Raw genomic sequence first — 15,338 nt, forward strand, 5'->3', positions numbered from 1 at the left:
TAAAATTCTTCTAAAAAGAAAACCTTTCTGTACATACGTCATGACATTGAAATCAGGAGAAGCATCCAAGTCTTGCAATCAAGTTAAACACAGTCACAGTAATAAAACATTTAACTCTGGGTCACACGCTGCAGAACATTTATCTTAAATTGCAGCCTTTGTGGTTTGCTAATTGTTTCACATTTCAGTTTGCAATCAAATAATTGCCCCTATGCATAAGCTCATCAAACATCATGAACCCAAAAGAATGATGAAGGTGGAAGACGTGCCACAGTAACACGTACAAAAAAGTACCAGCAGGATGAAGGAGATGTCAGACAACCACAGTCTGCACACTGCATGCACTCACTCCGGCCTGATGCTTGCTGTGGCTCCTTTGTTTGTGCTCACCTTGTATCATTAGTTACATCGGAAGGTCTAATTGGCCAAAATATATGAAGACATTGTGGGTGTAGAATCGCACTCTAAAGCCTGAACCATGACATAGCTGCCATAAAATTAAATTTTTTAAAAAAACTGAAGTGTTTATTGAAAAAAATCAAATTAGAATTTGCATGTATGAGTTTTATTTGCATGATTTTTGCTACTTCCGGCATTTTTGGTGCATGAATTACTGATCCATGGTAGATTTATCTGTGCACTAAATGTGTTTGATTGTATACATTAAAAAAAATGATCACGCTGATGATGTAGAGGTCTGAAAAACTGGGAAAGGTGAGCGGGAACTCTAGAGTAAAGTGAAACTAAAGCAAGTGATTGTCTGTTCGCATAAGAAGGAGGCATGTATGAGTGGAAATCTGGTCCAAGAGAAACAGAATTTGAAACACTCAACTTGAAGAATTGTTCAAGGTTATTCAAGACATTCAAACTGCTCAGCTTTAACCTGATTTAATTTTCTTAACTTCAAATTTCAAGCGTTCAGTTTCTCGTGGCACCAGTTTCTGCCCGTAGGCACAGAGCTACTGTATCTGAGCTTCTGGGAGTTGTGTTTGTGTGACTTCACAAGTTATACGTCCAGTATTCAGTCTGCCATATAGATATGTTATAGTGATGAAAGATGCTTCACCGACTCCTGAGTTAAAACATCTGTGTGCTATCTTTATCGGCTAGCTGCCAACTTTGCTGTTTGGGTGACTTATCGTAGCTCTGACATGAAAAACAGTTTATGAGAACAGCGAGAGTGTTTGTGGTGATTCTCTGTGGGTTCGTCACTATGACTCACAGCATTTTGTCTTTTGATGCATTATTTGGTAGCTTTAAAACACTGAATAGTGCAGCTCTGGCAAAGCATCAGTGGAGTTACGGCACTTCTTCTGACATTGTTCCTCCTCCAGAATCCGTCCTCTAAAATACAAATATCTCATTTTACTTTTTCTATTACATGCTAATTTTACCGCAACAGGAATACTGTGTGGGCTGCACAGCTGTGTCCTTTTCACACCGTACTATTGCTTGCATTTATTATTGGTTATTTACATTAAAGCTGCTGCTGGTGAGTCAGAATCAGAACACAGACTGCACTGATTTTAAGTTTGAAATTGGAACCATAGTGGCTTGACGGCTGTTTGCACCTTTTCTGTATTGTCATCCTAAATTCTAAATGTTTTGTTACCACTAGATTATATTTCCTACGATGCACTCAGTGCCTGAAAAGGTTCCACTAGAGTCGGTGTAAATATCCATCGGTGGAGGGCAACATGTGTTCTTATTGTATTCATGACAGGGGGGTGGAGGAGAGCTAAAGATTCAGCTGATAATCCCACTAATCCTACAGGCTACCGTCTTAAATTGCCCCGGCTCCTTCTCAATGGGCCGAACATTTGAGCGCACACACTCACACACACACACACGGACACACAGAATTCCAGGCAAGCAGACGCTCCAATTAGTACTCATCAGGCTTCCTTGCATCGACGCAGAGTGATTCTGGGCCAGGAGCGGTCCCTCGGAGAGCCACCTAGCCAAGAGAGGAGGAGGAGGAAAAAGACACATCGGTGTATTTATAGAAAAATGAGGCCTCACAATACCCTTTTTGGAGAGAGAATTATTAAGGAACCGAGGTGCGCGGGTGCATGCGTCCCAGTTTTCTGATTAACACTGTGCAAGCAGGCTGGCCCTAGGATGAATCAGGGATGAGACGCAGGACTAACTCGTTGACACACTCACAGAGAGACTGCACTGGCTTTTCATGCACACTCACCCTTTGCTCATGAGGAAGGCTGCTGTGGTTTCAGGGAGGAGGAATGGGGCAATGTTTTGAGTTTTCTGTTTGACTTTGGGTTGTGGGTGGTCAGGGAGGAGTTGTGTGTTTTGTTTTTTTGGTGTTTTTTTTTTGACATTATATTTAAGAAGACAGATTGGATAACAGCCTGCTAGCAGGCCGCCTGCTATTTGACATTCAAGATGAAGAAGTTTTTGCAAAACAAAAAAGGCCGATACTCTTTTCGGCAGAGCAAACGGGGCTCTCGGTATCCATCTAAAGATTTCTGTAAGTCTTTTTTTATCAGCTTCGTCCACTGTGTGAATCCTGCTGTGCTCTGGCTCTGGGGGGGCTGTGCAGCACATCATTTGCCTCCAGCTGAGCCAGAGGGTTTATTGCAGATTACATTTCGCAAAACATCTTCATTTTTTTTTGTAAATCTGTGTTTGTCATATTAGAGATGGTTTTGAGAGCTGTCACATTTGGGTTAATTCTTTCTCGTTTAAATGTGTCAGTCCAATGTGGCCTTAAAGTGCCTTTATATTTGCCATTTTACTCATCTGTTTGTAATGTAATCCTGTTTTCTACCTGCTTAAGACTCATCAGGGCTGTCAGCTGTGTGACTTTGTTGCATAATTACTGTTCAGCAGGAAAGACGTGCGTGTGCGCTGAGTGGAAAAAAAAAAAAAATTGCTGGAGGAACTTTTGTCTCTAAAATTAATCAAGGTCACAATCTCTGCAAATTTGATTGGCTGCCATGGAGTTTATGAACCAGGTCAGGGACCGCTGAGTGTGTCACGGTTCAGGGTAGAGGGTTACAGAGCTACACTCGATGTTACGACTTGAGACACGGCAGATGAAAGGAGGAAGGAGACTGGAACAACTGCGCCAAATTTAATCTCTTTAAAACATCCTGTTATATTTTAAGGTTTTTGTATAATGTCAATAGACTCAAATGCATCGGTTGAATTAGGTACGTGTTTGTGTTGGAATTGATCTCTTTTCCTTTTTCAGCATGCTGTCTTGTAACCTCACAGAGAGAGTGCATTAGGAATTGTAGCACAGCACTCCACATTTGCAAACTTGTTGGAGATGAAGTCGTCTGAGGTCACTTCACTCTCTCCTCCTCCCTTCTCTCAAGTCCTCAGCATGCCGACGTCCAACCAGGGCTGGCCTGAGGATTTCGGCTTCCAGCTGGGTGGGACTGGACCCAGCTACATCCTGTCCGTGGAGGAGGGCAGCAGCGCCCACCTGGCAGGGTTGCAGGCGGGGGATCAGGTCCTGGAGATCGAGGGCCACAATGTGTCGACGCTGGGACCGCAGGCCGTCATCGCCATCGCCCAGACGCAGAAGAACATCCCTCCCAGCATCGGAGTGGTGTCCCGCATTCAGCAGGTCTGACAGCTCTTCAGTCCATTAAAGCAAGGTTGCATATGTAGGTTAACCCTTTATGGGGCAAGTGACCATATTTGGTAACTTCCTTGGACGTTCAACATGTCCACCCTGTGCCTCTCCTTGAGGTTGAACAACCATGTGCGCTTTGATTTAGTTTTTATATTAGTGCCAATATCACTACCTTTCGAAAAATGTCACTAAACAAATGTTCCAGACATTTTATAAACGCTTTGTTACTGGTTTGCATTGAACTCCACTTTGATTTATTGTTTGAGATTAGTGCCAAAACCACCACCCCAAGAACAATGTTACTAAATGAACTGTCCAAGCACTTTATAAATACTTTGTTACTGGTTGTGTATGTAGCATTACCTCAAACTAAAATGTTTCTATATAAATGTTTTCTTGCAGTTTGTTACTTTATCTTATATTTATTATAAATTCCCTTTTTTTTTGACCGTAGACGGGCAAGTTACCATATATGGTAGCTTTGTTAATCTTGATTTGCAACTTTTTTTTTTTTTTTTTTTTTAATCTCAAAAAGTGCAAATATCTTGAAACATCCTTTAATAACACTCTAGGGTTGAAATTCTCATTGTTCAGGTATTTCAAGGAGTGCCCTATAAAGGGTTAGCACCTGTGGAGTTACGTACCACAGTAATCTACAGCCCAAGACGTAGGTTGGTGAATGTTGGGGGTAGACTCTGTGGTTAAACATTAAGGCAACTTTTTTCTTGATTCTCGCACAGATGGACATCATACCAGGGCCGGACGGTCGCTTTGGGTTTACCATCGTGGGAGATTGCCCTCTGCTGGTGGAGGACTGCTCTCCTTGTTCGCCAGCCGGACGCGCAGGTCTGAGGGCCGGAGATTATGTCATGGAGGTGAACGGCATCCCCGTAAGGCAGCACGAGATGGCCGCAGCGCTGATCAAGGCCTCCCAGGGCAGGACGCTCCGTCTGGGGGTGCTGTGCCTCGGCCCGAGACAGAAACGTAGCGTCAGCATAGAGGAAAGTCAGATGGGAGGAGAGGGGGCGAGGCTGGACCGCAAGCACAAGGCTCTGGAGTTCAACAGGAAGGTACGTTCAAATACACAGTCACAGCTGAGGGATGTAGGATGGTTGTTAGTGCTGGTCCAGCTGAGTTGGGGAGGTTGAAGTTTCTGAAAATGTATGTTCTCCTTTGACTTCTTCCTCTGAGTTCTTTTTCCTGCCAGAGTTGCAACAGTGTTGGTTATTTCACATGACATATTTCTGTTTTTGTGTTTCTCTGATCCCTTCCTACTGTTGTGGACTTGTTTGGGGGGAAAAAAACGATCACGTCTAGTGTTTCTATGCTCTGAAAACTCTTGGCTCAGCTTTAATTTGAATTAAAGAGTTGTGGAGTTGCAACCTTACGCTTCCAAGGAGATGCTACTGTCAGTCAACAGAGATCATGCAATACCCACATGGTCCTGTTAAATTGTGTAACCTGAAGTTTGGCCTGAATAGAGAGAATATAAGGATGTTTTTATACTTCAAGTTCTGCTATTGCTTATGAAGTCATGAATATTTAATCTTATAGAGAAATAAGTGTAGTTGGACAATAAGTGTTCAAGTTCAAGTTTTTGAAAGACCAGAATAAAAAGAAAAGTTTTCTCATTAAAGGACCAAAATCTTTAGCACCCAGCTGATATATGTTTTCATACAATGTGTAGGTGTACTTGTTTAGTCAGTTTATAGTGCGAACAACATTAAACAAGGCAAGACGAGACAACTCAGGTAATATAATGAAGTGATGTTCTAGTAGCAGTCTGGCACTCTGTCAAAAAAAGACACTACAAGGTCACGCTATCTACTCTGATTGTTATTTTTACCGACGTGTCCTCAAATGCCTCCCAGGCTCTCACTTCACTGTTGAATCTCCATCAGGTTGACCAGATTTTAGGCGATGAGCCCGAAGTGAAAGAGAGACTCTTCGCTGTGCTGAAGCAGTACGCAGCAGAGAAGAGAGTGGAGTGGTTGGCCTCTGTCCTGCCAGAGATACTCACCAGTGATGAGCATCGACAGCTCATCTCCAGCATCAGGTAGGAGTCAGAGGTTTTTTTGCTCTCGTTACACTGGATTGCCAAAGAGAGTAGAGACGAGAATTGGGGATAGAAAATAGAGAAAGGATTTAAAACATGGCTACAGCAGCTTTACTGCTGATTTTTTTTCTCTTCTTTTTATAAGTTAAAAAATAGATTATCTCAAAAAATTTGAAGCAAAATCGAAGCAAATCATCCATCACAGAATGGCACTAGCCACTGTGGCGTCACCCATTGGTCTGTAGATTACCAATTTGAAGCCTCAAGTTTTAAAATTCGGCATCTTGGTTTTTTGAAACAGAACGTGTGGAGCGACGGGTGGATCTGACATTAAGATCTGAACACGATGCACGGTGATACATTAAACTCTTGTCTGTCACAAGGTAGCTACACCACAAAGCATACCCTGATTTACTGTCTATTTTCCTCTAAATGCAACCAGAATTTATAAGAATTACCATCATGCTGTATCAAAGAAGACTTGAATCCAGTGATCAAAACCAGAAACTCATTAGGAAAATGTTTCCTGAGGTAATAAATCAGTTGAGAAGCAGAATCATTTAACCATAGACTTCTTTATAATCTGACAATTTTGGCAAACAGAGGAGTCGCCCCCTGCTGGCTGTTAAGTGGAATGCAAGTTTAATTGCTTTTTATTTTCAGGTAATTCCACTGCTTTTACTTTTCGGTTGCTATCTTGGTTGTTATAAGGACAAGCAATACATGCCGTATCTGTTTTTTTTTTCAGGGTGTTCTAATCTATGCAGATATTCCATCATTTGTTCTGATAGTACTTGCAATTTTCTTTTATTAGCCTTTATATAAAGGGGAAACAGCATTTTGTACTATAAAATTGTTGTGTTTTCTCAGCATATAGTGCAGCAGGTAGCAATATCTTTTCATGTTAGCATATAGGGAACATAGTAAGGAATCTGTCAATATTGAAACCATGATAGTGGAACACTGTATGACTCAGAAATGGGGAAAAATACATGCTTAGTGTCAAGGGGAAATGAATCTATTTTAGTCATTTAAGTGTTAACATACAGTAGACCTACTTGTAGAAGTGGCAAACCGGGCAGAGATGTCTATCATGTAATATGACATTAACATGTCATTGTACAGATATTAACATATCTGGATATTACCATATCTAGCCTTTCCTCTACAGACCCAGAGGCTACATCCATCATTTATATTCAGTCTATAGTGGACCCTCATCACGTCTTATTCCCCTCAGTGTCTCCTCATGTTTCCTGTCATTCTGTGTTCAGTCAGACTGTCCTCGAACTGTCCACTAAAGCCAAAACACCATCAAAGAAATAAGGATCAAGACAGTCAGTATTGCAGTTAGAGCTACTGCATGGCTCCATTATTACACCATATCTTTGTATTTTATCGCACACTCTCCACGTATCATTTTTAAACCCAGTGAAAACTAAAATAATCTGCAGGGATTGAATTCATAATGTCCACGTAAACAGGATTTTTCCTGTTGCTCATTCTGTTGCAGGGTGGATTAGCAAACCCACCATTATAAACCCACGCTGTAGGTTTAGGTGAGCCCCATCTGCCACCCGGGGGTAAATCCACGGCGACCCTCCAAGTCGCTTAAAGTCCCATCAGTGCTAGTGAAACCGAGAGTAGCAAACTGACATGGAGGGGCCCGAGCTTAGAGTTTTTAGCAGCAAATGAGGATTGGCAACGTGAGCTGCATTCACAGCGTGGAGGTGTCTCTGATGACGAGCCACAGGCAGATTTAGTCTCGTGGAAACATCATTCAGGGCTGCTCTGTCTCTGCAGCCTGTACAAAATATAAATAATTAAAAAAAAACAAAACCTGGATCTTTATCCAACAGGTTTTTTTTTTTAAGGAGTCTCTTTCTATGAGACGGAACAACGCCAGATAGCTGAACGTGAGAGACTGCCCAGGTAGCTGGGTGGTTGTCTGGGTGCCAACATAACCAGCATTTGCGCCTTTTCTCTCAATCCCCTGACGGTTTGTCAACAGATTGCAGCTCTTCCACAAGTGCAGCCAATCAAGCCTTTTCTTCTCTTACTACACAGGCTTCCTAATTCACTACTATTACACCACTTTTAACTCTTGGAGGTATTAATATTCTCTTAGAAGGGTTTCCATCGGTGTGGAGATAACTTCTGTGGCGTCCCTACCTGAAATGACGTGAGGCAGCAGGATTTTTCCGCCTTAAATTGGTCATGAATAATTCAGAACATCCTCCACTGAGAACTCTTGGTTGCTGTTTGTATAATGAAGGACCCCTCCTATCTGCATGAGCACCAATAACAACATTAATACCAACTCTCTGTGGTCTTCCATCCCCCACCCAACTCTCTCACCTCTCTCTCTCTCTCTCTCTCTCTCTCTTTCTCTGAAGGGGGTTTTGTGTTTTGCTCTGATGGATTTTCTTCTCATTATTCTGCTCAGAGCTCGGGCTGCTCCCGGTCGTCTCTGCGTAGTGACCGTTTTCCCTTGACACTTGGTAAAGACAGCCTCCTTCGTGCACCAAGGTCCCACCAATATCTTTCATCTTCCTGAGAGAAGCAGCAGTAGATGCTGTTCTGCTCACTACTACTACTGTAGATGGTGCAACTTGTGCATATGCTTGGTTGATATAAAGCTATGGGTGACAGCTAAAAAAAAAAGGATGAATTGTCTGGGGTGAGTATATCTATGCGGCTGATTTTGTTTGTTTTTGTTGTAAAGTTTTGTTCTGTGCGGTTGTGGACATTTTATCGGCTTAAGTCTTGCAAGGTGCAGGTGTGATATTGTGTGAGATGTGGGAGGTGAGTAAATGTTTATTGCAATGTAATTTAGCTTTTAGTCTCAGTAAGTTGCCTTTTAAGGTCTCTTCAAGGCAATTTAGAGCTTTAATACCATAGTTTGGGATTTCGTTTGGACTCTGTGGACGTGTTCGTGCAGTTTGAAGCACATTTAGATGGATGGAAACTGCTTTACAATACAATAAGCTGCTGTTGTGCCTGTCTCTAAGTAGCTGAAGTGATTCCCTGCTTTTAGGATGTAATCTCTTTTCCATCATGTTGACTCTCAGATTACATAATTATTCCTTTTCAACTTTCTCTGCCTCTCTGTGCCTGCTTTGAAAATACTTTTGACTTCCCTGTAAAGCATCAGATCATTCCTGCACAGCTTTAAACCCAACCATTCCACCGTGTCTTCCTACAGCGGTAACTGTGCCTTTTTATAAAACAACTGTGATCCAGCCTTGATTGCGATATTAAGCCACAATAATTCAATTAGCGGCTCCTCTTCATCTGCGCTACATGCTGTGTGAAAGCATTCAGCGGTGTTGATTAATGACTGCGTTTAATGTCGACTGCAGGAGTCAGTGACTGGAGCTTGTTTGCAACTATTCCTGAGCTGCGCGAGGAGAGGCAGTGTCTCATAAGAGCATACTGCTCTCACTGAAGTGGGTGATGAATCACTGAATACTAAACACGGTAAATTCATGAATTATAGAGAAACAAGTGGCTTCTTTTCATTAATACACACCGTGCTGTCATTTAATGTGCAGTTGGCATTTTTGTTTAAACAGTGAAAGTAACACATTCAAGAAAAAAACTGAATGCTTGACCCCCATAATGAGGAGGTCTGGTGGATCTGTTGTGCTATGGGAGTCGTTTTGCTCTCATGTTAGAGGGAAAAGTCAATGCAAAGTTGTTCTGAGGGATCAGTTTTATCCTATGACGAAACATATGAAGTTCGGGATTTTCAGAAACTAAATAATATCAATCAAACTGAAGTTGAGTGGATTTGACTCAGTAGAAATGACATGACACAAATAGAGATAACGTCAGGGGTTAGGGCGTCTGTGGCTCAGCTGGTAGAGCGGCTGTCCTCTGATCTGTAAGGCTGGCAGTTCGATCCCCTGCTCCTCCACAGTTGAAGTGTCCTTGGGCAAGACACTGAACCTGAAGCGACTTGCATGGTAGCTCTGTGTGAATGGGTGAATGAGAAACACACTGTAAAGCGCTTTGAGTGCCGCTAAGGTAGAAAAACGCTATTTAAGTGCAGACCATTTAAGTTTGATTGATATTGTCTCAGGTAGATGGAGTTATCTGTTTTTGCAAATGAACTCTTCATATCTATCCTGATGACAATGCTCCCATCCATAGAGAATGAAGGATCTCTAAAAGGTTAATAAAACCATTAGAATCCTACATTATTGCCTTCCCAGTGACTAAATTTCAACCCAGCTGAACTCTTATGGTAGATTTTAAACCTCCGTATTAGACGGTGCTCTCTACTGCCGTCATTAAATCAACAAATGAAGGAATATCTTTTGGAAAGATGGCGTTCATCCCTCCTGTAGAGTTCACAGACGTAAGAGAATCAAAGCTTAGAAGCATTAAAGCTGTTGTGGCAGCACACGGGGGCCCACCACCTTAATAAGACACTTTATGTTGGGTTTTCCTTTAATCTGTCACCCTCTGTATATGTGATGTGGATGTTTATACAAAAAAAAACTTTTAGTAATAAGTTGAAAACATCCAGGAGGTTATAATGAACTCACAACACAAACCTGCTGTAAAAAATAAATAACAAAAACATACCAAGCTACCTGTTTATATATGAACCTTTCTTTAATATCACTTTAACGACTCTCTGAAGCCTCTGAGGCTGTCAGTGTTTCCTCCCGGAGCTGCTGCGTTCAGGTGTGCTGCTGCCTGCCCTTATAGATTTTCTGTTAAAAGAGCTCATGTTAAGCTTGGTAGTTCTTTTTTCCTTTTCTGTGTGATGGCTTGTTTTGTGCAAGTAAAAGACTTACAAAGCCCAAAGTTCATGCCAGTATAGGATATGAAACGTCCCCTTTTTTTTTTAATTCACCGGATGTTTTTTCAGCTGATCTTATGCTATAGTCACTGTTTTTATTTGCATTTCTTTTATGACCATAGAGGTACTTTGAGCACACGTATTCTTTACCTCATACTGCAGTGTGTACGTCCCTGCATCAGACTTTTATACCAGCGCAGTTTTTAATCATCTACTTTTGATGAGCCCCTGGACGCAGGCCAGACTCCCCGCGATGCTCAAAACCGATTTGTAACGAGATAAATTTTAATTCCGCCGGTTTTATCCCTAAATGTGTGACCCACTGCTGTGCCTCGTTTCTGACAGAGAACCAGAACAAACAGAAGATTCTCTCGGGCGTCCGCCATTATTACTTTCGACCTCCAGTTTCTCCACATCTGGACACTTGAAATGAAATTAGGTCTGCTCTTTGTAGTTTTCTACTCGTCATTCCTCCCTTTTGAGAAATCCATCCCTTCCTCCCAGCTTGCTTCCTCCTCCACAACTCTCTCCACAGATAATTATAGATCTCTGTTCTTTATAAATGAGGTCAAATCCGAACACTCATTTAGTTTCCAAGAGTTGGCGTGGAAAACTTTTCTTTTTTTTTGTGATGAGGTGGTCGTTTCAACAGGCTGCTGGACGAACATTGTTATCGGGTTAATTCAGGCACAAACAGACAGGTGCTACGTCTGCCTGAGAGACAGGGGGCCATAATCGTGCTATGATAATTATAAATTGCAAAGTGCACATAACAAACAGAGAGGGACTGTGTGGGCCGCTACACCTACGGCACTGGGGGAACATTTATTTATATCTCGGGAGTGTGCTTGTTGTAGCCGGTAGTCTGTGCTCAGGCAACACTGTCTCAGCCTGCAGATCCATGTGCACCTCGGAGCTTGATCAAAGTCTGCAGAGACGGCGACAACACGCTATGAATATGTGGCCTATATCTTTAACTTGAACGGATTTGTTCCAAAAATGAGATGGCCACCATTTCTTAAAAGTGACAGCGCCTCTAAAATAAGTGAGAGCAGGAGAAAAAAAAAATGCTTTTAGGATGGCGGGTGGCTTACAGTTGCTGTGTGTGGAGGTTTTTCTGTCATTATAGCATTTTTTTCTGTTTTTTTTAACAACTATCTGCTGCTGAAGCTGGATTTTTTGGGGGGGAAATGTAGCTGGTTGTTTTCTTGCAGAAGGAAAGCTATAGGTTCAGGAATGTTTAGTATTTCGTGAAGCTTCGTAAATGAGATTTCTGCTGTAAAAATGTTAGAAAAAGAGAGAGTTTGACTTTGAAATGAAGAAAAGAGTTCACACATTGATAATTAATCCTGCTGGTAAATGAAAATCTTGTATCGTATGTAGTTTCAGTATGATTAGTTTGCCAGAGCTGAAGAGAAGAGTAATGGAGATGGAATAGAAAACAGCTGCTCAGAGTATGATGGGGAAAGAAACAACTTTTTGATGCTCCAGATAAACAAGAAACTTTGCATTTAGAGGAAAGATTACAGTCTGATAACAATCATAGAAAACATGCATCGACTGTGTTTGTGTCTCTCACTGCCAGAAGGGGGAGCTAGAAGTTCTACACTGCATGTTTACTACTTAGAAACCCCCTTTAAATGTTGTTTTTGCTGACCTCCGGTGGTTTAACTTCCTACTTTTTTTGCTGTGATGTAGAAATGGGTGTGGTTACAGGTGGGTGCACTACAGGACGCCGCTGACCGTTAGGGAGGCTGAAAATAAAGGTCAAAGCTGAAGCAGTAGAAGCAGGGATGGCATCGGTGACACCATCTCCCTGTATCTTCCCAATAATGCAGCTTGTCAGCATTTCACATAAAACTGCCCCTGCCTGAACGCCCACACACTTCAAATTCTACACATCCAATTTGCAAAACAGACTGTTTACGACAAACAAAACAGCTCATGCCGAAATCATAATCATCTCGATGATACCGCTGTGACACCACCAGGTTTGTTTTCCCTCCAGCTGACAGTGTTGTAATGTTTTCCCAGAATGCAGCAAATGATCTTAATGTAGAAAATGAGCAAAATATGTTGGCGTTTTTATTCGGATAGCAGTAAAAATCTACCTGCTGCGAGCCAGTGAAGCTCAGGAATAAAGCATCATTTAAGCAGAAGATGAGGTAATTGTTGTAAAGGTCCTTTTGTCTTGTGTTGTGGTGGTGCTGAATGGAGAGCTCCTGTAAAGAAGAGGAGCTTTTATTTATTGATACAGCCACCAGGGGGCCCAATGTCAGAGAGTCCTGTGTGCTTTATGCATGTGAGATATGAAAGATGGAACTCTTGTACTCAGCGGATCTATAATGTTGGCAAGGTGCTGTGTCTTCTGTACCTGTTTACCCCGAGTGAATAGCTGTCGGGAATGCTTCAGCTCAACACAGGTGCTGAGAGGCCGGTACAGTTCGACCTCACTACATTCTCTGTGGGGAATGTATTCACTGTACACCACATAAAGGACATGTGTGTTTGCCAACAAGTAACAGCTGATTTTAATACAGAAGAGCTGCAGATATACTCCATGTTTGAGATCATTTATGACAAGAGAGCTGCACTTATTCCCATTTTCATCAGTAAAATGTGCTTCTTAGCTTCAATCACAGCTCTGAAGTGACGAAATTCCTCATCCAAACTGTTTATTTCATGTGCTTCGGTGCTAGAAAATAAACAGCAGCTGCCACATTGATTCTTTACACTCACCGATATCAATATTGGCGTCACAAAGACAGAATGTTCAGGCTCTAATTACATGTTTTCAACTTCTACAGAAGAGTGAGCACCTTATGTGCAGGTTTTTTTTTCCATAAAAGAGCTCTTCATTCTGTTGTTAACAGAAGCTGTGACCTTTCAGGTCCCACGTATAAATGAGACCCTCATTATTCCGCACTCGGCAAGAACAGAACAGGGCTGAAAGTGCACCGTATTTACCTGGATTCCTTTTATTAAAGCCGTGGATAAAGGATGTACAGTGGCTGGCGCTCGCTGTAAAGTTGCTTTTCCTCTCTCTCTCTCTCTCTCTCTCTCTACAATAAGTGTGCCCTAATTGCTTTATTTAGCTGTCAAATTTACTGTTGCAGCTTAATTAGCTTCTCGCGGATACATGGCCGTCGTCTCTCCCTTGTCTCTGTTAGCGTGTTTGTTGCTAATTACTCGACTGGTGCTGCTTTTCACAGACCCTACAGCCTGTCTGCGCACGGCTGATTCATCTGATCCGCAGATCAGCAGAGAATCAGCTCGTCAGAACACAACAGACTGGTGTAGGTGGGAATCGGAACGCTTGTTTGTGCAAATCGGAGCTCTCGGTTGGGTCTTCATAATTGCCACCGTGATTCAACAACAAACCAAGCAAATAATTAACTCCTGGCTTGCTCCAACTATCAAGCTGGGGTTTCTCTTTGGTGGAACAGGATTTTCTACATTTCTGTTGAGGTTTTTTTTTTTAAAAAAAGAAAGGACACGGTGTTAATATAACGTGTGTGGCTTACGGTGTGTTTGTAATGTGTAGGCTGTGCTAATAAGTTCTGGTGAGGTGATTGTGTCCACTTCACACTTGTTTAGTGGCCTACTTTGGTGTGCTTAGTTGGGCGTTTTGAGAAATATGCTTAAGATGAGAAGACTGCCAGCAGTTTGTGAGCTTAACTCAGGATATACAGACTGGAAATACTGGGTAAAAAGTTGCCATCATTAGCAAAATCTTCATACCAGAACCTTTAAACCTGTGAACAGAACCATTTTAGCGGTTTCCCCTCTTTGTGTCCAGTCTTCATGCTAAGCTCAGCCGCTGGTGGCATATTTACCATATAGGCATGAAAGTGATAACAATTACTCAAGAATTATATAATATCTTTTGTCTACATGACATTCTTGTCTGTTAAGGCTGCTGAATTCATTGTTAGTTCATTTGTTTTCCACTTATTGTTAGAGTTGTTCAACAAAAAAAAGATAAATATTCAGGAATACAGTCGCATAACAACCATAAAACTGGTGAAATGATCATTTAAGGTGAAACACCCCTTAGAACTAATCAAGGTAACTGCTAAGAAGGTACAGAATGAATATTCTCAAAAGTACAGTCCTAGAAATTTTGTGTGTGTGTGTGTGTGTGCGCTCGTGTGTGTGTGTGTGCGAGTGTGTGTGTGTGGGCGACCGCTTTGTCTCCTGGCAGCCGTTCTGATCACTTGAATGAAGTGATTTGTTTTGTTCTCATACTTGGTGCTGTTGTTTGGGAAGCAGCCAACACTCTGTGCAAAACAGTACATACAGTTCACACTTATCCCCCTCTTTGACATTTTGTTTGCCATCAGATGTGGTATCGTGGACAGTCTGCATCTTCTGATACCAACTGGAATGTTGTGTATTATAATTTAAGTGGTCTGAGTTTAAACTAGACTGTCGTACCTCCTCTTGACTCTGGTTTTTTAGGCTTTTTAGCCGGAGCAGGTGAGAGAGTTTAACCCTGTTCAGGAGTTTTGGGGTCTTTTGGACCCCAGGCCATTTGGTTTAGGTGACAGGTATTGTTTTTTTATTTTTGAAGATTTTTTTTAATATAAAAAGAGGGATGTTTGTCATGCATTTGGAACTAAAAAAAACATCAACTTATCAGAAAATGTATTTAACATAATATAAATGTCTATAATGAATACCAAGAAATATTTTGCACATATTCTTTCTTGGGGTCCAATGGATGTGTATGGCAACATGAAAGTCCTGAATAGGGTTAAAGAGCAAAGTGGACGTAGTGGTATGATAGGTTAAACAGAAGACTTTCACACAATAGTACGGGTTGTTTTTTGTTTGTTTGTTTGTGTTATTTTTTTCCGTATTTT

The 15,338-nt window shown here is 41.7% G+C and overlaps 1 protein-coding gene across 1 annotated transcript in view; it reads left to right on the top strand.

The window, feature by feature from the left end:
- Positions 1–3,349: 3,349 nt before the first annotated feature.
- The window catches only part of grid2ipb (glutamate receptor, ionotropic, delta 2 (Grid2) interacting protein, b), a gene marked incomplete at its 3' end in the record, with an annotated part of 33,466 nt that continues 21,477 nt past the window's right edge, over positions 3,350–15,338 (top strand). Inside the window, exons 1-3 of the mRNA XM_008305311.1 lie at positions 3,350–3,595; positions 4,345–4,674; positions 5,506–5,660. Of these exons, the coding sequence (XP_008303533.1) occupies positions 3,350–3,595; positions 4,345–4,674; positions 5,506–5,660 (731 nt within the window). The remainder of the gene's footprint in view (positions 3,596–4,344; positions 4,675–5,505; positions 5,661–15,338) is intronic.

The sequence above is a fragment of the Stegastes partitus genome, unplaced genomic scaffold, assembly GCF_000690725.1.
Source record: "Stegastes partitus isolate 25-593 unplaced genomic scaffold, Stegastes_partitus-1.0.2 Scaffold2470, whole genome shotgun sequence".
Lineage (NCBI taxonomy): Eukaryota > Metazoa > Chordata > Actinopteri > Pomacentridae > Stegastes > Stegastes partitus.